We start from the raw sequence: 22,665 nt of genomic DNA, 5'->3' as shown, positions 1-22,665 counted from the left end.
ATTTTTGGTGTTGGTAATGTTCTGAATTTTACTACCAGTTTCTGTGGGGCTTGATTTTTTAATCTAAATCTTGTTGCAGAATAAGCTTTGAGATTGCACTGATCCTTTGTTTCTCTTTATATATATTCTATTTGCGTATACACACTAGGTGCACTGCTATATGCAAGAAGCAAGGGCTATGTTGTCATAGATGTTGTGAACTCTTGAGGTAACTAAATGATTATTATATCCTTTTTATGCTTAATTTTCATGATGTTGTGTTGAAATAATTTGATGGGTTATATAATATTATCCGGGCATTTGTAATGTACTGGGTTGTATTATCAGTTTATGTGCTGACTGAACATCAAATTTCCCACTGGTTGACTATTTGCATATTTGTTTGAACATATTCTTACTATGGTTAAAATAGAAGGTGATGATTTTCTGGATTGACCATACCTCATTTGCTTGTATTATTGATCCTGATACCATACAATATTTGTTTGATACCATACAATATTTGTTCAGTAATTTCTCAATCATTCAGTAATTTCATTGTCACACTGAGACAAAGAAACAACAATGATACCGTAATTATCTAGTCTCTCAGTAATTTTACAACAACCACTTAGTAATTTTACTACATTTGTTGAGTAATTTCTCAATCACATAGCAAATTCATTTTACACGAACAACAGTTATGTAGTGAATTGTCTAGTTACTCAGTAATTTTACAATAATCACTTGGTAATTTTATAACCTTTGTTCAGTAATTTCATTTCTACAATGAGAAAAGAAACAATAACTTTTGGAATCGGTTCCACCATCGCCTGAGACATCGATCGGTGCAGTTTTGGCAGCCTCCGGTGGCGCCCCACTTGAGACGTCGACTAGAACATTTTTCAACCTCCGGTGACGTCTCACTGTCATATCAGGCTGAAGACGATGACGATGACTTCATGTGATCAATGAATGTGTACATTGTATGTGACAGGAAAACAAAAAATAATTTAGATAAAAAATGGAATGAAATAAATTAGATGGAAACAATTGCTTGCAAAAAATAATAACAAATGATAATTACTAAATACCTCAAATGATAATTACTGGTACTACCACCTTAATCAGTTGTCCATTCCACCTTTATCAGTTGTACTGGTACTACCACCTTATCAGTTGTCCATTCGCAAAAAAAATGTATGCAAACTTCATTTCCATAATACAGTTATTACTGGCTGATTGACAAATTATAGAGACTATTGAATGTTATTAAAACTACCACATTATTCAGATATCATTTGCAAAAAAAAGTCAAGTTTATCGATTATCTTCATTAAATGCAAAAAAGATGTGTGCGACTCGATTATACAGTATTAATGACTGCAACACAAATAACTTGCGAAAAATCTGTAAAAACGTCTAAAATTTTGTAAACAGCACAAAAACACAACAAACGCACGGAAAATACATTCTGCTTTCACGAATACACCATGGGGAAAACTCATCTCTAAATCTACTGTCTGGGAATGCAAACAACCACTTCAGTTAGAAAACCCTAAAAAATTAGCATAAAAAATCCCTATGTATATAGTCGAACCACAAAAAAGTATAAAAAAACCCGATGCTAAAAATATTATAATATATATATATATATAGCTCATGGCTTTCAATAGTTACAGGAAGTCCAGTCGTCTCTATACCTACCCAACAAACAACCCCCACATGAGCCCACGTCCCCCGAAGTTAGGGGAGTTCATCAAGCGCGCATGTGGGATCTGATTTGATGGCGGAGACAATTTGTTGATTGGTTTCAAGACCGAAAATTATGACATGCGTAAAAATATTGCATACGGTACACTGTTGGACGTATTACATGTTCGAGCGTAAAAATCTTCAGTTTTGAACATAAAAATCCTTAGTTTTTTTCGTAAATATTGAACTAACGTGAGAGACATTGATAAGTCTAATGTGTTGTATTCATAATCGTAAAAATATTCAAATTTGAGCATAAATAGTGTTAGATACTGCGTAAATGTTGATTCACTCCCAATCAACAGCACCTCACGTCCATGTGGCTGCCATAGATCAAGGGATTTAATTGGGAGAGTTGATTAAGGGATTTAATTTTGTGAGCTGATTAGAGAATTCTATTTTTTATGGCACTCACGTACACCATAAATTAAGGGATTTCCTTTTCACTGTGCACTCAGAAGAATATGACATGCGGTACACTGGTGTATGAACTCCAGATTCGAGCGTAAAATTCTTCATTTTAGCATAAAACTCCTCTGTTTTGACCGTAAATACTGAGTCAGCATGAGAGACATTGATAACTCTGATACATTGTATTCATGATCATAAAAATCCTCAAGTTTGGTCGTTAATATTGTTATATATAATGTAAATGTTGATTCACTTTCAACCAATAGCTGACCACGTCCATACGACCACCATAAATCAATGATTTGATTAGTGGATTTGATTATAGGATTTAATTAGTAGAGTTGATTAGGGAATTTGATTTTTTATGGCGGTCGTAAATCAAAGAATCCTCTTTTTATTGTGTGCACATGAAAAATATGACATGAGGTACACTGGTGAATGAACTCCAGATTCGAGCGTAAAATTCAATATGCCCTTTTTTATAAGTCTGGACTATTTCTCTTCATCTGATATTCTAAAATCAACCTATTAATTCTGTAATCAAACACTTAGCAAACTAGTTAGTAAATAACTTATGATGGTCATCAAACACTAAAACCAATATAGAAATGACTTAACGCATACTAGTTAGATGTTTGTACTTTGCTATAATTTTTATATATCATATAGATCTTGTTTAAATGAAATAGTTATTGAAATACGTCTCGAACCTTTACCCGAAAGATACTGTGTTCCCAAGTTTGAGAATGTTGTAGCAAATTGTTTCCTTTTTTTCTTCTACTTCTTTTATCGCAGTCAATATGTAAGAGACACCTGATTGACTCGTCAAATTTTCATGGCATTGCAAGAAGAATACAATTCATACTTGGCCTTGAATCATCGTAAAGAAACAGACGTGTCTGAAACAACACATGCATCTGTATTTTTCTATTCTGCTAGCCTGCCTTGTGCTGTTAGTTCAAATCCACTTCTATCACGACGATAGAACCGATGACAATTTATTTATTTACATACTAGGGCATATCGAGATGCATGCAGTCTTGAGTCAAATTTCTCGGCCAGTAAACTATCAAAGCTCGTCATGCTCTCTTCCTAGTCACCCACCCATTTTCTTGCCTCCAAAAATCACTCGTTTGGTACCCAAAGTGCCTATAGGTCCAGTCAAGGCAACAAGGCTGAGTTATAAGGTGCAATGTTTCCAAATCTCAACAATAATATACAACATTTCATTATGCATGTGGCCCGCTCTGAAGTGATGGATTTGAGAAAAGGTTGTAGTCCTGTAGATCATCCAGTGCTGCCCGCTTGGGAACTTCTTTCGAGGGGCAGTAACAGCTGTTCACATCAGCATGGAACCTTTGTTTTTTCATTTCTAATTTTCACATCTGTTCACAAAGTTCACACTTGAAAAATGAGTTCTTCCTTACCTTGCCAGTAGATGCATCATAGCCAGAATAGTCATTGGTGCATCGGTTCCAGTCATTTCCTGGATTTCAGGTACTAAGAACTGAAATGTCAGGAAACAGTACAAATCTTCACTAATAAAAGAAAAGACTCATAAACCATGTTTGTACACCAAGATCAATAATTACACGCATCAAAATCCTGATGATCAATTTTAATGTACGGCCCACTGCTTATGACTTGCTCCAAATGCAGTTATTCGAGCCTTTCTAGAAATGATACTGAAAAGATTTGACAAGTTCACCTAAAAAGATACTGTTTGTAGCTAACCGCATAGGTGTCGTTTGGTTCACATATTGGTAATGTAATGAGTAATCAATAACGTTAAATTATGTTTGTTTAAATCCAACTGTAATTGATACCACACTATAAATGAATACCGGCTTATTCAAACTTGTTACCGCCGGTATTCGGTTGTGAATCATTATCATTACTATGCAATCAAAAAGTAGATATGTCATGGTATTGGACATCTAATATTTTTTCTCCAAAATGTTTACCATGCCATCAAAAATTATAATTTAATGAGACATACCAGCGCATCATATGAATTATAGATATGCTACAAATTTTGCTCCATGTAACCTGGAATTGCACGATAATTACCATAATTGAACACAATTCAAACAGAGGCCATTACAAAAGTCAAGCATATTGCACGCAAACAGAAAAAAACATGGTTTATATAAAATCACTCTATTTTCTTTTATCTGATATATGTGCAATTCTCTGATCAAACAATGAGTGGAACTTTATTGTTCTGACCTTATAACAACACATATGCTTATGTACAAAAGAGTGTGAATCAAATTACAAACGATAATGCTAGTGAAACGTAGCACCCTGCCATATCTCGAGCGATAACATCATAGTGCCGTTTGGTTCACATATTTGTAACGCAATGGGTAACTGATAACGTTAAATCATGTTTGTTTTAGTCTAACCGTAATCAGATACCACACTAAAAATTGATACCATCCTATTCAAATTTGTTACCGCCAATAATAGAGCGTAAACCATTACCATTTGCGTTACATTTGTTGAACTAAACAGCACCATAGTGTCTTCACCCTGGACTCCTGGTAGCTTTAACAGTTGCATAACCCCGAAGCTACCTATGTAAGACCAATCAAAGACTCTACCTTTTTCTTTTTATATTTCCATTTTGAAGGGCAAAAAGCTCCACTTTGACATTAATATCCAGTAGGAACTAAACTTGAAACAGGTAATACCAACAAGGCTCTTACATAAAATTGTAAAGGTGAAACGACTTCTGTGGAAAAAACTACCTTGGGTGGAAGGAGAGAACCAGCTTTTACACAGCCCTTCGTATCTATGGGGGCTTCACCAGATAACCTCATGATTTTAATGCCTCCAAGAACTGTCTCCCAGTTATCTGGAGCTCCAACTGCACAAATGACTACTTTAGTTTTCTTACCGTACATGAACATAAGAAAGATACCAATGAAATGAAAGATATGAATGCTTGATACACCGGTCAACAAACCAGGCCTTAATGTATTTTCTTTCATGATGTAACAATGAAGAATTTAGGTTGAAAAAAATGCACAGATGAGTAGAATAAGGAAGCACTAAGTTTCATATAATTTTTTAATTAGTGGCTATAATTAGACCGTCTTTTTTGGCTAACCTTACAAAAAAAGGGCAGCCCTGTGTATATGGCTTTCTATGATGTGCTTATCATAGGACTATAGATGTCCAAATGGGCCACCCGGCACGGGCCTGACCCGAACCCGATTCGGCCCGGTCCAAATAGTGTCGGGCCAGGCACGACCCGTTAATGGATTGGGTCGGGCCGTGCCGGCCCACGTGCTCAGCCGTGTGCCCAAGCACGACACGTCCATGTCTAGATCGTGCCGGGCCGGCCCGAAAGCCCACCGTGCCAAACGGGCCGTGCCACACACTGGCCCGCCCAAAAAACTCAATACATAACAGATCAATTATAAATTATATAGATTACACCGATTAAAAATATATAAATCACATGCTACCACAGATTACACAAATATATATAATATTGTATAGATTACACAAAATATATAACGACATATCACGCCACCACACACACGACGAATCGTCCGAAGTGCTCTGGAAAGAAGAAAGACCGCCCCTGCTGTGCATGCATGTGCATTTGCATTGATTCCAGGCTGATGACTCTGCTAACACTCTCTAGCGCGTCCGACGGCCAGTCGATCCAGTGGTCCGGTCCGCGCGCGCGTGCGCTGCATGACACGTCTGCCAGACGCTGCAGATGCTGAGCCAGAGAGAGTGGGCTGTGGCTGGCTTACGGGCCGCCTTCGTGCCGGCCTGCAGCTCGGGCCGGGCCGGGCCATAGCACGCGGGCCTCCATAGCCGCTCAAACTCGGCCCGCTTAACGGGCCATGCCGACTCGAACCCGTTACTAACCGTGCCGGGCCGTGCTTGGACCGGGCTAGAATCGTGCCGGGTCACGGGCCAAACGGGTGGCCCGCACTGTTTGGATTTCAGGTACTAAGAACTAAAATGCCAGGAAGCAGTACAAATCTTCACTAATAAAAGAAAAGACTCATAAACCATGTTTGTACACCAAGATCAATAATTACACGCATCAAAGTCCTGATGATCAATTTTAATGTACGGCCCACTGCTTATGACTTGCTCCAAATGCAGCTATTCGAGCCTTCCTAGAAATGATACTGAAAAGGTTTGACAAGTTCACCTAAAAATATACTGTTTGTAGCTAACCACATAGTGGGAAAGAGAGATATGTCATGGTATTGGACATCTAATATTTTTTGTCCAAAATGTTTACCATGCAATCAAAATTTATAATTTAATGAGACATACCAGCGCATCATATGAATTATAGATATGCTACAAATTTTGCTCCATGTAACCTGGAATCGCACAATGATTACCATAATTGAACACAATTCAAACAGAGGCCATTACAAAAGTCAAGCATATTGCACGCAAACAGAAAAAAAACATGGTTTATATAAAATCACTCTGTTTTCTTTTATCTGATATATGTGCAATTCTCTGATCAAATAATGAGTGGAACTTTATTGTTCTGACCTTATAACATCACATATGCTTATGTACAAAAGAGTGTGAATCAAATTACAAACGATAATGCTAGTGAAACGTAGCACCCTGCCATATCTCGAGCGATAACATCATAGTGTCTTCACCCTGGTAGCTTTAACAGTTGCATAACCTCGAAGCTACCTATGTAAGACCAACCAAAGACTCTACCTTTTTCTCTTTATATTTCCTTTTTGAAGGGCAAAAGGCTCCACTTTGACATTAATATCCAGTAGGAACTAAACTTGGAACAGGTCATACCAACAAGGCTCTTACATAAAATTGTATAGGTGAAAAGACTTCTGTGAAAAAAACTACCTTGGGTGGAAGGAGAGAACCAGCTTTTACACAGCCCTTCGTATCTATGGGGGCTTCACCAGATAACCTCATGATTTTAATGCCTCCAAGAACTGTCTCCCAGTTATCTGGAGCTCCAACTGCACAAATGACTACTTTAGTTTTCTTACCGTACATGAACATAAGAAAAATACCAATGAAATGAAAGATATGAATGCTTGATACAACAGTCAACAAACCAGGCCTTAATGTATTTTCTTTCATGATGTAACAATGAAGAATTTAGGTTGAAAAAATGCACAGATGTGTAGAATAAGGAAGCACTAAGTTTCATATAATTTTTAAATTAGTGACTATAATTAGACCGTCTTTTTTGTCTAACCTTACAAAAAAAAGGGGCAGCCCTGTGTATATGGCCTTGTATGATGTGCTTATCATAGGACCAAGAATCGCCATATCCCTTGGGGTACGACAGCTATTAGTCAAAGGTGACTCTCAGTTGGTGATTAACCAAGTGAAAGGAATACGAATGACTAAGAGGGATGTGAATTAGGACTCCTATTTTTCGTACTAATCTAGGCCAATGATTAATCTATAGAATAAAACCTACGCAAATATCAAACAATAATATGCACTAAGATTTGTTCTAAGTGTTGTTATCTCTACAGTAAAATGAGTTATGTAATCTAAGTTCTAATCCTATATTCTAAACTAACAATAGGAAAGATTTCAACTTAAGAGAAAGATAGAGATTGCAAACTCTCGTAGACGTGCTGGTATTTTTACTGAGTTATCTAGAACCGCGTAAGGTTATAACTAATCCTCTTCGGTGCCCCTACACAAAGGAAAGTCCACCCAAGAGTCAAGCACCTCGGACAGGACAGGTAACTCCATATACACCCTCGCCACCGCGACCAGCCCGTGCCTCCACATTCGTTCGTCGCCATGTACAGACCTGTACTGCCCCGTTTGTTGAACAAGTGAAGAAACTGGATTGTGGAATGCTCCTCTTTCTCCGTGTTCGCCAGGAAGGATAGATCCGGAGGCGCATCTCACGGGTGGAGATTTGGACCAATCCACTATCGGATTGATGCACCGGCGTTTGCTTCCTCCTACAAGCTTCGAAGGCCTAATGTCAGCAGATCTGTCCCATGTCAATCGAATCAACAGGGACGAATCCTACACTGGTGAGATGCTGGTGGCAATTGCTCATATTTTTTGTTGGTACTTTTTCAAGACTAGACAGTTTTTTTGAACCAAAGCAGATTTTGGAACCGGAAGGCATATGTGGACCAGAACACTTATGTGCAGATTGAAGTGGATTTTTTGCCAGACAAATCTCTCTGCTTGCATGGTTGAAGTGCATATGTGGCCCACTGCACTTATATGCTCTTATTCCTCACTGCCATCTCATTTCTAAAGTTGCAAAGATTGAACTGTACCTTGCTCTGAACATTTTTACTTCTTTGTTTTTTTATTGTTGCAGGGAGGCAATCCTTTGGATTTCAAAACGTAGTAGATCCAATTCATGCATATGTCTGCAAAAGTTGTTAAAGCTGTCAAAGCTGTTATTGAACAACTAGAACAAAATGAGAACCTTGTGTCAGTGAATGCAGATGTCTGCAATTTCTGGGAAAAGGATGTTATGCCGATGCTTTTCTGTAGGAGTTGGAGATTTTTTTAAAACAAAAAAAACTTCAGCTGAAATAGGATTTTATATCCAAACATTGAATTAGCAGTGGATCGTATTCAGAAAGCTGGGTTCGTTGTAGGATCAGCTTCCAGGGGTTAGGTTCGTTGCAGGATCAGTTACCAGCTTACCACCGAGTTTAAATTTAGAGAGTCTGTTGGTTACCCATCCTTCAGGAAGCTCTATATTTTATAAAGCCATCTCCAAAACTCTAAAATTAGCTAGGAATTATAGCTACGTTGTTGGTGTTGCACAAATATGGAAACACTCTAAACCAGATTGCTGCAATCTATAGAACAAAGAGCATCTCCATAAGTTTTTATCCCAGAGGATTCCTAAGACAATCAAAGGTCTACGGAAGGAAAATAATCAGATCCTCAACCAGATTTCTGCAAATATGAAAACACTCTAAACCTTTCGTTGCAGAATAAGCTTCTAATCCACGCTGACCATTTATTTCTCTTTATTATTACCATGTATGTACAACTACAAGAAGGAAGGGCTATGCGCCTACGCGGTAATGGATACTGTGAACCCTTACGCTACGCCGCCACCACACCACACCAGTGCCATTCATGGTTCCAGAGTCCCGGGCGATTTAGTGAGCATCGGCGTCTGCGGATGAACACTAGCGAAACTGATTGCCTGCAGCGACCGGGCAACCTCATCCATGGCCGGTCTCCGATCGGGCACCACTGACGTGCAGCGCAGGGCGAGCTCGAGGGTGGCCTGCATCCCCTTCTGCGTCGCCGCGCTGGCGATGCTGGGGTCAAGTATCTGCGACACTCCGTCGGTCACGTTGGCCCGCCGCCGCACCCACTTGACGACGTCGACGGACTCGCCGTCGGACGCCGGCCGCTGTGCTGCGGTGACCAGTTCCAGTAGGATGACCCCGAAGCTGTAGACGTCCATGAGGTGCGTTGGTTTCTTGGTGCAGCTTTGCTCTGGTTTCAGAAAAGAGAGGAGCAGAACAACTTCAGTGAAATCTGTTTACTACTGGTCTTCTTTCTTGTTTATACATCCATTCAGTCAAAGCCAAAATGTTGAGGTGAAAACACATTATAGAGGACGTCTAGTGCGCAAATGTTTCTAGCAAATGGAACTGCACGTGCGAGAATCATTGCAATTTGAGTGCATCAACTGAACTGAAAAAAAAACAACAACATACCTGGTGCAACATAGCACTTGTAATTCAGGTCCGAAGACATGCAAGACTGGTACGCCATCTCCCCGACAACACGATCAATCCCAAACCCGGTGACCCTGGGCTCGAGTTCATCACCGAGTAGCAGCACATTGCTCGACTTGAGGTCTCTATGCAGCACTTGAGGAGCATGGTCATGGTGAAGGTGTGCCAGCCCTTGAGCTACTCCCAGAGCGATCCTCACCCGGTCCTTCCAGCAGATTGTGAGTTTCGGCGCGCAGATGAGATCCTGCAAGCTTCCTACCTGCGACTGCGAGTGGTCATATATGATGCTGACCTCGCCGTCGGACCCGGAGTAGAAGAATCCCAGCACCTTGGCGATGTTCTTGTGCCGGATTTTCGCCAGTGCTTCCATCTCGTTCTTGGCTACTCTGAATGTTAGCTTGCCTGACGAGTTCACCAGCCTCTTCACCGCAACCTTTTGCCCGTCTTGGAGCTCGATCAGGTAAACTCTTCCAAAGGCACCTCTGCCGATGATATTCTTGTCGTGGAATCCAGCGAGCAGCTCCTCTCCGGTGATTCTGACAGGGTGAAAGAGCACGAGCTTCCACGGGGAGGAGGAGGAGGAGGACTCGCTGCCGCGTAACCTCTTGCAGACCGCGAATGCCCCGACAGCGAGCAGCGCCACGCCGGTGAGAAACGACGCCACGGTTGCGGCCACCGCGAGTCCCTGACGCCTCCGCGATGGCGCGTCGGCGTCGCAGTCTTTCGGCAACCCCGGGCCGCACAGCCCCGGGTTGCCCTGGAGGAACACGGCGGGAAGCTCGGTGATCAGAGATGGCGGCACGCGGCCGGAGAGCTGGTTGTACGAGACATTCAGCAGGGCGAGCTTCAGGTTCTGGAGCTCCGTCGGAATGCCGCCGGTGAGGGCGTTGCTGGACAGGTCGATGTACGTCAGCACCTGTAAGTCTCCGAGGGACGCCGGTATAGGCCCGGTGAAGCCGTTGCCGGCCAGGTACAGCGACACCAGCCTCCTGCAGTTCTTGAACGCCGGGATCGTGCCGGAGAGCGCGTTGCGGGAGATGTTGATGATGCTCATCGCGGGAGAGTCGCAGAGGTTGTCCGGCAAGCTGCCGTTGAGCTCGTTGAGGGAGGCGGAGAAACGGTACATGGTGCGGACCAGGCCGATGCTCTGAGGTATCCCGCCGGAGAAGCTGTTGTTGTCAATCTGAACCTGCTCGAGCCGAGACTGGCCGCCCGGGAACTCGCGCAGGCGTCCGGTGAACCGGTTGTTCTGGGCCCGGATGACGCGTAGGTCCGGCAGCGACCAGAGCCCGGCAGGCAGCTCCCCGCTGAAGGCGTTGTCGTGGACCTCGAACCTCCGAAGCATCGAGCAGCTAGCGATCTCCTCCGGCAACTGCCCGGAGAGGCCGTTCTGTGACAAATCCAGAGTCATCAGCTTCTGCAACCTGAGGCCGAACCCGGGAGGCACGACGCCGGCCAGGTTGTTCATGGACAGGTCAAGAGCCTCCAGCTGCTCCAGCCCGAGGAAGGATTCCGGGATGACGCCGCTGAACCCCGAGCCCTGCAGGAACAGCCACCTGAGGCTGCTCATCCTGCCGAGCTCCCGCGGCAGCTCGGAGTCGAGGAACTGGTTCCTGGACAGGTCCAGGAGGTGCAGGCTGGTGAGGTTGCCGAACAGCGCCGGGTGGAGCACGCCGGAGAGCAGGTTCTCCCCGAGGTCGAGCACCTGGAGGCCGCCGAGCGCGGCGAGGCCGGCGGGCACCTGGCCCTCGAAGCTGTTGCGGCTGAGGTCGAGCGACACGAGCGAGGTGAGCATGGCCAGCTGCTCGGGGAGCGGGCCCCAGAAGGCGCCGGCGCTGAGGTTGAGCGACGCGAGCGAGGCGCAGCGCGACAGCTCCAGCGGGATGGTCTGGTTGAAGCCGTTGGACGCGAGGCTCAGCGCGATCAGGCCCCGCACGCGGCAGAGGGAGGAGGCGGCGAGGTCGCCCGAGAGGCCGAGGCCCTGGAGCGAGATGGAGACCGAGACGGTCGCGTTCGCGGCGGCGCTGATGGCGCAGGCGACGTGCGGCCAGTTGCAGTAGGGCGTGGAGCTCGACCAGGCGGAGAGAGCGCCCGACGGGTCCTGCAGGGACGCCTTGAAGTCGAGCAGCAGCTCCTGCGGCGTCTCTGCCGCCGAAGACGGCGAGGTCGAGGCGGCCATCAGTACTGAAACGAGGACGAAGAGAGGGAGGCAGGTGGCGGCGGCCATGGACGACGGATGGGAGCTGGTGAGTGGAGTGTAGACCAGTGGAAGTGGAGCCGAGTGTCGGCGGCGTCAACTTACTAGCGACTTAGCGAGCGAGCTGCCGTCGACTGCGCAGGAGTGCAGGACAACAAGAACGCAGTCTTCGGCTCTTCGCTCACTCGTCGTTCGCTTTCGATTAACAAATTGGAAAGAAACCATTCAGAGCTCGTCACCATCGGCTCGTCCATAATCCTCGTCACGGGGCCACGGGTAGTAAAAAGTACTAGCGGTGGAGTAAACATATCGCCTGCAGGATGGCAGCACATTGTGCCGGCGACCTCTCGCCTTTTCGTTTGGACTTTGCGATGCTGACACCGTCACTTTTTGGACTTGGAGTGGCGCCTTCGTCCTGCGTGTTGGAGGCGACGTGACGTTCAGGTAGTATCCAATCCGGACGCGGACGTGGCTGCAGAGTGCTGAAGGCGGAAGGCGTGAGTCAGTCAGGGCAGGGTGCTGAAGGGTGAAGGATATGTCAACGGAGTCACGAGTCACGACTCAAGGGGTGTTTGGTTTATAGGGACTAATGTTTAGTCTCTTCATTTTATTCATTTTTAGTTTATAAATTGTTAAATATAGAAATTAAAATAAAGTTTTAGTTTCTATATTTGGTAATTTTAGAACTAAAATGGAATAAAATGTAGGGACTAAATATTAGTCCCTAGAAACCAAACACCCCCTCAGTAGTACGCCTATTAATTAGTAATATAGTTTGAAATTTAGTTAATTAGTTAATACAGAGCTAGTTAGTATGGTTAGTTAGATAGTCATTAGTCAAGTAGTTACCTAGTTAATAGTAATTAGCTACTTAAGTAGCTATTATTTAGTAACTTAGTTTGTAATGTAGGTAGTTGCTAGTTAGGTAGGTATAGTTTTGTTGGTTGATTAGGTAAATTTTAGTTAGATGTCATTTAGTTAGATAATAATTTGCTAGTACTTAGTTTGCATTTTGTCGCTTGTATCCAAATTCGTTTGGAGGTGTTAAGTTTGGTTCTCTATAATAAGTATAAAATCTGTTGTCATACCAGAAAATTTTTCTAAAAACCAATGCATTGTCTATGACTATCAAAAGTGTGCCCTCGTATTTGTCAAGAAGAAACATAATGTTAATGGAGAAAATGGGACGACAATGTTTGAAGGCCTTGATGCATTAGGAAAAGCACAGAAGAATATCTTCCTCCCATCCTGACTATTCATCTAGCTTGGGGATGTACTCAAAATTCATGTCTAGATTAACAGTGTTGATCACATTACACAATGTTGGAAATCGCTCATTCCCCTCTTCACAGTCCCTATAAATCATCTTTCATACGCATTGTTTCCCGTCCATGCATTTTCATACATTACCTTGTAATAAAATACCCGTCCATGCATTTTCATACATTACCTTGTAATAATATCTTCTTAGTCACGTCCATAATTGTCCCCACCTTTAGATTAGGCTATACCTTCAATGCCTTGTATAGTGATCTAGGTTAGTGTTGATGTCAACTATCGATGCTTCTGTTTTAGGCCTGCTTTGCCACAAGTGTGTGGACCGACGATTTTTGTGATCTTGAACCTCCGAGTTTCTTTCTGTTCTTGAGCATAGGTGAAAGCATAGGTGAAAGGGAAATAGGCTTACACCTTTTCCTAATTGATTTTGGTGGTTGAAATGCCCAACATAAATAATTGGACTAACTAGTTTGCTCTAGATTATAAGTTTTACAAGTGCCAAAGGTTCACAACAAACCAATAAAAAGTCTAAGAAAGGGTTCAAACAAAAAGAGCAAAAGACAACCCAAAGGCAGCCCTGGTCTGGCGCACCGGACTGTCCGGTGTGCCACCGGACAGTGTCCGGTGCACCATGGAACTCAACTCCAAACTTGCCACCTTCGGGAATTCAGGAGGTCGCTCCGCTATAATTCACCGGACTGTCTGGTGCACCACCGGACTGTCCGGTGTGCCAAGCGGAGCAACGGTCGTCCACGCCAACGGTCGTCTGCAACGCTACAGTGAAAGGACCTAAGACCGTTTGGGTACCTAAGAACAAGGCCTAAAATTGTTTTGTAGGTTTATGCATCCTGGGGCTCAAGTTGGATCATTGATAGCGGGTGCACAAACCACATGACTGGGGAGAAAAGGATGTTCTCCTCCTATGAGAAAAATCAAGATCCCCAAAGAGCTATCACATTCGGGGATGGAAATCAAGGTTTGGTCAAAGGACTTGGTAAAATTGCTATATCACCTAACCATTCTATTTCCCATGTTTTTATTGTAGATTCTTTATATTACAATTTGCTTTCCGTTTCTCAATTATGCAAAATGGGCTACAATTGTCTTTTTACGGATATAGGTGTTACTGTCTTTAGAAGAAGTGATGATTCAGTAGCATTTAAGGGAGTGTTAGAGGGTCAGCTATATTTAGTTAATTTTAATAGAGCTAAACTCGACACTTTCTTAATTGCTAAGACTAACATGGGTTGGCTCTGGTACCGCCGACTTGCCCATGTTGGGATGAATAATCTTCATAAGCTTTTAAAGGGAGAGCACATTTTGGGACTAACCAATGTTCATTTTGAGAAAGACAGGATTTGTAGCGCATGTCAAGCAGGGAAGCAAGTTGGTGTTCATCATCCACACAAGAACATCATGACGACTGACAGGCCGCTCGAGCTACTCCACATGTACCTATTAGGCCCGATAGCTTACATAAGCATCGGCGGGAGTAAGTACTGTCTAGTTATTGTGGATGATTATTCTCGCTTCACTTGGGTATTCTTTTTGCAGGAAAAATCACAAACCCAAGAGACTTTGAAAGGATTCTTGAGACGGGCTCAAAATGAGTTCGGCTTGAGGATCAAGAAAATAAGAAGCGACAACGGAATGGAGTTCAAGAATTCACAAATAGAAGGCTTTCTTGAGGAGGAGGGCATCAAGCATGAGTTCTCTTCTCCCTACACGCCACAACAAAATGGTGTAGTGGAGAGGAAGAATAGAACTCTATTGGACATGGCAAGAACCATGCTTGATGAGTACAATACTTCGGATCGGTTTTGGGCCGAGGCGATCAACACCGCTTGCTACGCCATCAACCGGTTATATCTTCACCGAATCCTCAAGAAGACATCATATGAACTCCTCACCGGTAAAAGCCCAATGTTTCATATTTTAGAGTCTTTGGTAGCAAATGCTTTATTCTTGTTAAAAGAGGTAGAAAATCTAAATTTGCTCCTAAGGTTGTAGAAGGCTTGTTACTAGGATATGATTCAAACACAAGGGCATATAGAGTCTTTAACAAGTCCACTGGACTAGTTGAAGTTTCTTGTGACATTGTGTTTGATGAAACTAACGGCTCTCAAGTAGAGCAAGTTGATCTTGATGAGCTAGATGATGAAGAGGCTCTGTGTGTCGCACTAAGGAACATGTCCATTGGGGATGTGTGACCTAAGGAATCCAAAGAGCCTCCACAAGCACAAGATCAACCATCTTCCTCCATGCAAGCATCTCCACCAACTCAAGATGAGGATGAGGCTCAAGATGATGAAGGAGACGATCAAGAAGATGAGTCACCTCAAGAGGAGGACAATGATCAAGGGGGAGATGCTAATTGAAAGTCGCCTAGAGGGGGGGTGAATAGGGCGAAACTGAAATTTACAAAATTAATCACAACTACAAGCCGGGTTAGCGTTAGAAATAGAAACGAGCCCGAGAGAGAGGGCGCAAAACAAATCGTGAGCGAATAAAGAGCGAGACACGATGATTTGTTTTACCGAGGTTCGGTTCTTGCAAACCTACTCCTCGTTGAGGTGGTCACGAAGACCGGGTCTCTTTCAACCCTTTCCCTCTCTCAAACGGTCCCTCGGACCGAGTGAGCTTCTCTTCTCAAATCAGTTGGGAACCAAACTTCCCGCAAGGACCACCACACAATTGGTGTCTCTTGCCTTGCTTACAATTGAGATGATCGCAAGAAAGAATGAAAGAAAGAAGCAATCCAAGCGCAAGAGCTCAAAAGAACACAACAAATCTCTCTCACTAATCACTAAAGCCTTGTGTGGAATTTGGAGAGGATTTGATCTCTTTGTTGTGTCTTGTATTGAATGCTTAGCTCTTGTAAGTGGTTGGAAGTTGGAAAACTTGGATGACTTGAATGTGGGGTGGTTGGGGGTATTTATAACCCCAACCACCAAACTAGCCGTTTGGTGGAGGCTGCTGTCGCATGGCGCACCGGACAGTTCGGTGCGCCAGCCACGTCACCTGGCCATTGCGTTCCGACCGTTGGAGCACTGTCTTGTGGACCCGCCTGGCTGTCCGGTGGCGCACCGGACAAGTCCTGTAGACTGTCCGGTGTGCCACCCGCGCGTGCTCTGCTCCTCTGCGCGCACTGGCGCGCATTTAATGCATTACAGTCGACCTTTGCGCGCGAAGTAGTCGTTGCTCCGCTGGCTCACCGGACAGTCCGGTGTGCACCGGACATGTCCGGTGAATTATAGCGGAGCGGAAATCCGAAGCTGGCGAGTTCAGAGTCGCTCTTCCCTGGGGCACCGGACACTGTCCGGTGGTACACCGGACAGTCCGATGAATTATAGCGGAGCGCCTCTGCGTTTTCCCGAAGGTGAGGAGTTCAACCTCGAGTCCCCTGGTGCACCGGACACTGTCCGGTGGTGCACCGGACATTGTCCGGTGCGCCAGACCAGGGCACACTTCGGTTGTCCCTTGCTCTTTTTGTTGAACCCTTTTCTTGGTCTTTTTATTGGCTTTTTGTGAACCTTTGGCACCTGTATAACTTATAGACTAGAGCAAACTAGTTAGTCCAATTATTTGTGTTGGGCAATTCAACCACCAAAATCAATTAGGAACTAGGTGTAAGCCTAATTCCCTTTCAATCTCCCCTTTTTGGTGATTGATGCCAACACAAACCAAAGCAAGTATAGAAGTGCATAATTTAGCTAGTTTGCATAATGTAGGTGCAAAGGTTACTTAGAATTGAGCCAATATGAATACTTATAAGGTACGCATGGATTGTTTCTTTAATTTTAACATTTTGGACCACGCTTGCACCACTTGTTTTGTTTTTGCAAATTCTTTTGTAAATCTTTTTCAAAGTCCTTTTGCAAAATAGTCAAAGGTAAATGAATAAGATTTTGTGAAGCATTTTTAAGATTTGAAATTTTCTCCCCCTGTTTCAAATGCTTTTCCTTTAACTAAACAAAACTCCCCCTTAATGAAATCCTCCTCTTAGTGTTCAAGAGGGTTTTAAGATATCGATTTTGAAAATACTACTTTCTCCCCCTTTTGAACACAATAAGATACTAATTTGAAATTTACCAATTGAAAATCATTAGTTTTTAAAATTAGGTGGTGGTGCGGTACTTTTGCTTTGGGCTAAAACTTTCTCCCCCTTTGGCATGAATCGCCAAAAACGGATACTTAGAATGAAATATAAGCCCTTTCAAAATTACTTTCTCCCCTTTGTCAAACGGAATATGAGTGAAGATTATACCAAACACGGAGAGTTGCTCGGAGCGACGGCGAAGGATGAGTTACGAAGTGGAAGCCTTTGTCTTCGCCGAAGACCCCAATTCCCTTTCAATACACCTATGACTTGGTTTGAAATATACTTGAAAACATATTAGTCATAGCATATATAAAAGAGACATAATCAAAGGTGTACTTATGAGCTATATGTGCAAGACATCAAAAGAAATTCCTAGAATCAAGAATATTTAGCTCATGCCTAAGTTTGTTAAAAGTTTGTTCATCTAGTGGCTTGGTAAAGATATCGGCTAATTGTTCCTTAGTGTTAATATATGAAATCTCAATATCTCCCTTTTGTTGGTGATCCCTTAAGAAGTGATACCGAATGGCTATATGTTTAGTGCGGCTATGCTCAACGGGATTATCCGCCATGCGGATTGCACTCTCATTATCACATAGAAGAGGAACTTTGGTTAATTTGTAACCATAGTCCCTAAGGGTTTGCCTCATCCAAAATAATTGCGCGCAACAATGTTCTGCGGCAATATACTCGGCTTCGGTAGTAGAAAGAGCTTACGGAATTTTGCTTCTTTGAAGCCCAAGACACCAAGGATCTCCCCAAGAACTGGCAAGTCCCCGATGTGCTCTTTCTATTAATTTTGCACCCCGCCCAATCGGCATCCGTATAACCAATCAAATCAAATGTGGATCCCCTAGGATACCAAAGCCCAAACTTAGGAGTATAAACTAAATATCTCAAGATTCGTTTTACGGTCATAAGGTGAGCTTCCTTAGGGTCGGCTTGGAATCTTGCACACATGCATACGGAAAGCATAATATCCGGTCGAGATGCACATAAATAAAGCAAAGAGCCTATCATCGACCGGTATACCTTTTGATCGACGGATTTACCTTCCATGTCGAGGTCAAGATGCCCATTGGTTCCCATGGGTGTCTTGATAGGTTTGGCATCCTTCATCCCAAACTTGCTTAGAATATCTTGAGTATACTTTGTTTGGCTTAGGAAGGTGCCCTCTTGCAGTTGCTTCACTAGAAATCCTAAGAAGTACTTCAACTCCCCCATCATAGACATCTCGAATTTTTGTGTCATGATCCTACTAAACTCTTCACATGTAGATTCGTTAGTAGACCCAAATATAATATCATCAACATAAATTTGGCATACAAACAAATCATTTTCAAGTGTTTTGGTAAAGAGTGTAGGATCGGCCTTTCCGACTTTGAAACAATTAGTGATAAGGAAATCTCTAAGGCATTCATACCATGCTCTTGGGGCTTGCTTGAGCCCATAAAGCGCCTTAGAGAGTTTATAAACATGGTTAGGGTACTCACTATCTTCAAAGCTGGGAGGTTGCTCAACATAGACCTCTTCCTTGATTGGTCCATTGAGGAAGGCACTCTTCACGTCCATTTGGTAAAGCTTGAAGCCATGGTAAGTAGCATAGGCCAATAATATACGAATTGACTCAAGCCTAGCTACGGGTGCATAGGTTTCACCGAAATCCAAACCTTCGACTTGTGAATATCCCTTGGCCACAAGTCGATCTTTGTTCCTTGTCACCACACCATGCTCGTCTTGCTTGTTGCGGAACACCCACTTGGTTCCTACAACATTTTGATTAGGACGTGGAACCAAATGCCATACCTCGTTCCTAGTGAAGTTGTTGAGCTCCTCTTGCATCGCCACCACTCAATCTAAATCTTGTAGTGCTTCCTCTACCCTATGTGGCTCAATAGAGGAAACAAAAGAGTAATGCTCACAGAAATGTGCAACACGAGATCTAGTGGTTACTGAAAGGGAATTAGGCTTACACCTAGTTCCTAAATAATTTTGGTGGTTGAATTGCCCAACACAAATAATTGGACTAACTAGTTTGATCTAGTGTACAAGTTATACAGGTGCCAAAGGTTCATAACAAGCCAATTAAAAAGACCAATGTTGGGTTCAAAATAGAGAGCTAAAGGCATCCCGAAAGGCTCCCTGGTCTGGCGCACTGGACTGTCCGGTGGCGCACCGGACTGTCCGGTGGCGCACCGGACAGTGTCCGGTGCACCAAGGGACTTCGCGCTGAACTCCTCAGCCTCGGGAATTTTCAGAGCCGGCGCGCTATAATTCACAGGACTGTCTGGTGTACACCGGACAGTGTCTGGTGCTCCAAGGGACGCGGCTCTGGAACTTGGCAGCCTCGGGAATTTGCAACGGCTGCTCCGCTATAATTCACCGGACATGTCCGGTGTACACCGGACTGTCCGGTGTAACTGCGGGGCAACGGCTACTTCGCGCCAACGGTCACCTGCAACGGCAATTAATGCGCGCCAGAGCGCGCAGAAGTCAGGCACGCGCGTAGTGGCGCACCGGACACTCTACAGTACATGTCCGGTGCGCCACCGGACATCCAGGCGGGCCTAGAAGACAGAGCTCCAACGGTCAGAACCCAATGGCTTTGGTGACGTGGCTGGCGCACCGGACATGTCCGGTGTACACCGGACTGTCCAGTGCACCATACGACAGTCAGCCCCACCAAACGGCTGGTTTGGTGGTTGGGGCTATAAATACCCCCAACCACCCACCATTCATTGCATCCAAGTTTTCCACTTCTCAACCACTTACAAGAGCTAGGCATTCAATTCTAGACACACCAAAGAGATCAAATCCTCTCCAATTCCACACAAGGCTTTAGTGATTAGAGAGAGAGATTTGTCGTGTTCTTTTGAGCTCTTGCGCTTGGATTGCTTCTTTTCTTTCTCACTTGTTCTTGTGATCAAAACTCCATTGTAATCAAGGCAAGAGGCACCAATTGTGTGGTGGCCCTTGCGGGGAAGTTTTGTTCCCGGTTTTGATTTGAGAAGAGAAGCTCACTCGGTCTGAGGGACCGTTTGAGAGAGGGAAGGGTTGAAAGAGACCCGACCTTTGTGGCCTCCTCAACGAGGAGTAGGTTTGAGAGAACCAAACCTCGGTAAAACAAATCCGCGTGTCTCACTTCATTATTCGCTTGCGATTTGTTTTCACGCCCTCTCTCGGACTTGTTTTTATTTCTAACGCTAACCCGGCTTGTAGTTGTGTTTATATTTGTAAATTTCAGTTTCGCCCTATTCACCCCCCCTCTAGGCGACTATCAATTGGTATCAGAGTCCGGTGCTTCATTAGAGCCTAACCGCTCGAAGTGATGTCGGGAGATCACGCCAAGAAGGAGATGGAGACCGGCGAAAAGCCCACTACAAGCCACGGGAGCACTTCATCGAAAGAGTCCCGCATCAAGAGGAAGGAGAAGAAGAGGGACTCCTCCAAAGGGAAGGAGAAGAAATCTTCTTCACACCACAAAGAGAAGAAGGAGAAATCCTCTTCCCACAAGCCGCATCGGAGTGGGGACAAGAAAAAGAGGATGAGGAAGGTGGTCTACTACGAGACCGATTCTTCATCGGCATCCACCTCCGGCTCTGACGCGGCGTCCGTCACTTCTAAGCGCCAAGAGCGTAAGAAGTATAGTAAGATTCCCCTACGCTACCCTCGCATTTCTAAACATACACCTTTACTTTCCGTCCCATTAGGCAAACCACCAACTTTTGATGGTGAAGATTACGCTAGGTGGAGTGATTTAATGCGATTTCATCTAACCTCGCTCCACAAAAGTATATGGGATGTTGTTGAGTTTGGTGCACAGGTACCATCCGTAGGGGATGAAAACTATGATGAGGATGAAGTAGCCCAAATCGAGCACTTCAACTCCCAAGCCACAACCATACTCCTCGCCTCTCTAAGTAGAGAGGAATATAACAAGGTGCAAGGGTTGAAGAATGCGAAGGAGATTTGGGATCTACTCAAGACCGCGCACGAGGGTGATGAACTCACCAAGATCACCAAGCAGGAAACGATCGAGGGGGAGCTCGGTCGCTTCCGTCTTCGCCAAGGGGAGGAGCCACAAGATATGTACAACCGGCTCAAAACCTTGGTGAACCAAGTGCGCAACCTCGGGAGCAAGAAATGGGATGACCACGAGGTGGTTAAGGTTATTCTTAGATCACTCATCTTCCTTAACCCCACTCAAGTTCAATTAATTCGTGGTAATCCTAGATACACACTAATGATTCCTGAGGAAGTTATCGGGAATTTTGTGAGCTTTGAATGTATGATCAAGGGCTCAAAGAAGATCAACGAGCTTGATGATCCCTCCACATCCGAAGCACAACCAGTGGCATTCAAGGCGATGGAGGAGAAGAAGGAGGAGTCTACACCAAGTAGACAACCAATCGACACTTCAAAGCTCGACAACGAGGAGATGGCTTTAATCATCAAAAGCTTTCGCCAAATCCTCAAGCAATGGAAGGGGAAGGGTTACAAATCCCGTTCCAAGAAGGTTTGCTACAAGTGTGGTAAGCCCGGTCACTTTATTGCTAAATGTCCATTATCAAGTGACAGTGACAGGGATAACGACAAGAAGGGCAAGAGGAGAGAAAAGAAGAGGTACCACAAGAAGAGGGACGACGATGCCCACGTGTGCCGCGAGTGGGACTCCAACGAGAGCTCCACCGACTCCTCCGACGACGAGGACGCCGCCAACATCGCCGTCACCAAGGGACTTCTCTTCCCCAACGTCGGCTACAAGTGCCTCATGGCAAAAGACGGCAAAAGGAAGAAGGTTAAATCTAAATCCTCCACTAGATATGAGTCCTCTAGTGATGATAATGCTAGTGATGAGGAAGATAATTTGCGTACCCTTTTTGCCAACCTTAACATGGAACAAAAGGAAAAATTAAATGAGCTAATTAGTGCCATCCATGAGAAGGATGATCTCTTGGACTCTCAAGAGGACTTCCTAATCAAGGAAAATAAAAAGCATGTTAAGGTTAAAAATGCTTATGCTCTAGAAATAGAAAAATGTGAGAAATTAACTAGTGAGCTAAGCACATGCCATGACACTATTACCAACCTTAGAAATGAAAATGCCAAATTAATTGCTAAGATTGATTCTCATGTTTGTAATGTTTCAACTGCCAATCCTAGAGATGATAATGTTGATTTACTTGCTAGGATTGATGAGTTGAATGCTTCTATTG

General features: G+C 44.1%; 1 protein-coding gene and 1 long non-coding RNA gene across 2 annotated transcripts; both read right to left on the bottom strand.

Moving 5' to 3' along the window:
* Window positions 1-2,996: 2,996 nt before the first annotated feature.
* LOC118473593 (uncharacterized) lies at window positions 2,997-3,985 on the bottom strand. Its single transcript, XR_004853284.1, has 2 exons — window positions 3,573-3,985; window positions 2,997-3,480 (listed from the first exon to the last, which is right to left on the bottom strand). It is a non-coding gene; the product is annotated as an uncharacterized lncRNA (long non-coding RNA).
* Window positions 3,986-8,921: 4,936 nt separating this feature from the next.
* Window positions 8,922-12,269, bottom strand: LOC100281730 (uncharacterized). Its single transcript, NM_001154650.2, has 2 exons — window positions 9,852-12,269; window positions 8,922-9,627 (listed from the first exon to the last, which is right to left on the bottom strand). The coding sequence occupies exons 1-2, from the start codon at window positions 12,097-12,099 to the stop codon at window positions 9,257-9,259; spliced, it is 2,619 nt and encodes an 872-aa protein (NP_001148122.2). The 5' UTR covers window positions 12,100-12,269; the 3' UTR covers window positions 8,922-9,256.
* Window positions 12,270-22,665: the final 10,396 nt, after the last annotated feature.

Source organism: Zea mays, chromosome 10 (genome assembly GCF_902167145.1).
Source record: "Zea mays cultivar B73 chromosome 10, Zm-B73-REFERENCE-NAM-5.0, whole genome shotgun sequence".
NCBI lineage: Eukaryota > Viridiplantae > Streptophyta > Magnoliopsida > Poales > Poaceae > Zea > Zea mays.
Note: the sequence above shows the minus strand (reverse complement) of the source record. Positions and strands in the feature narration are given on the sequence as shown.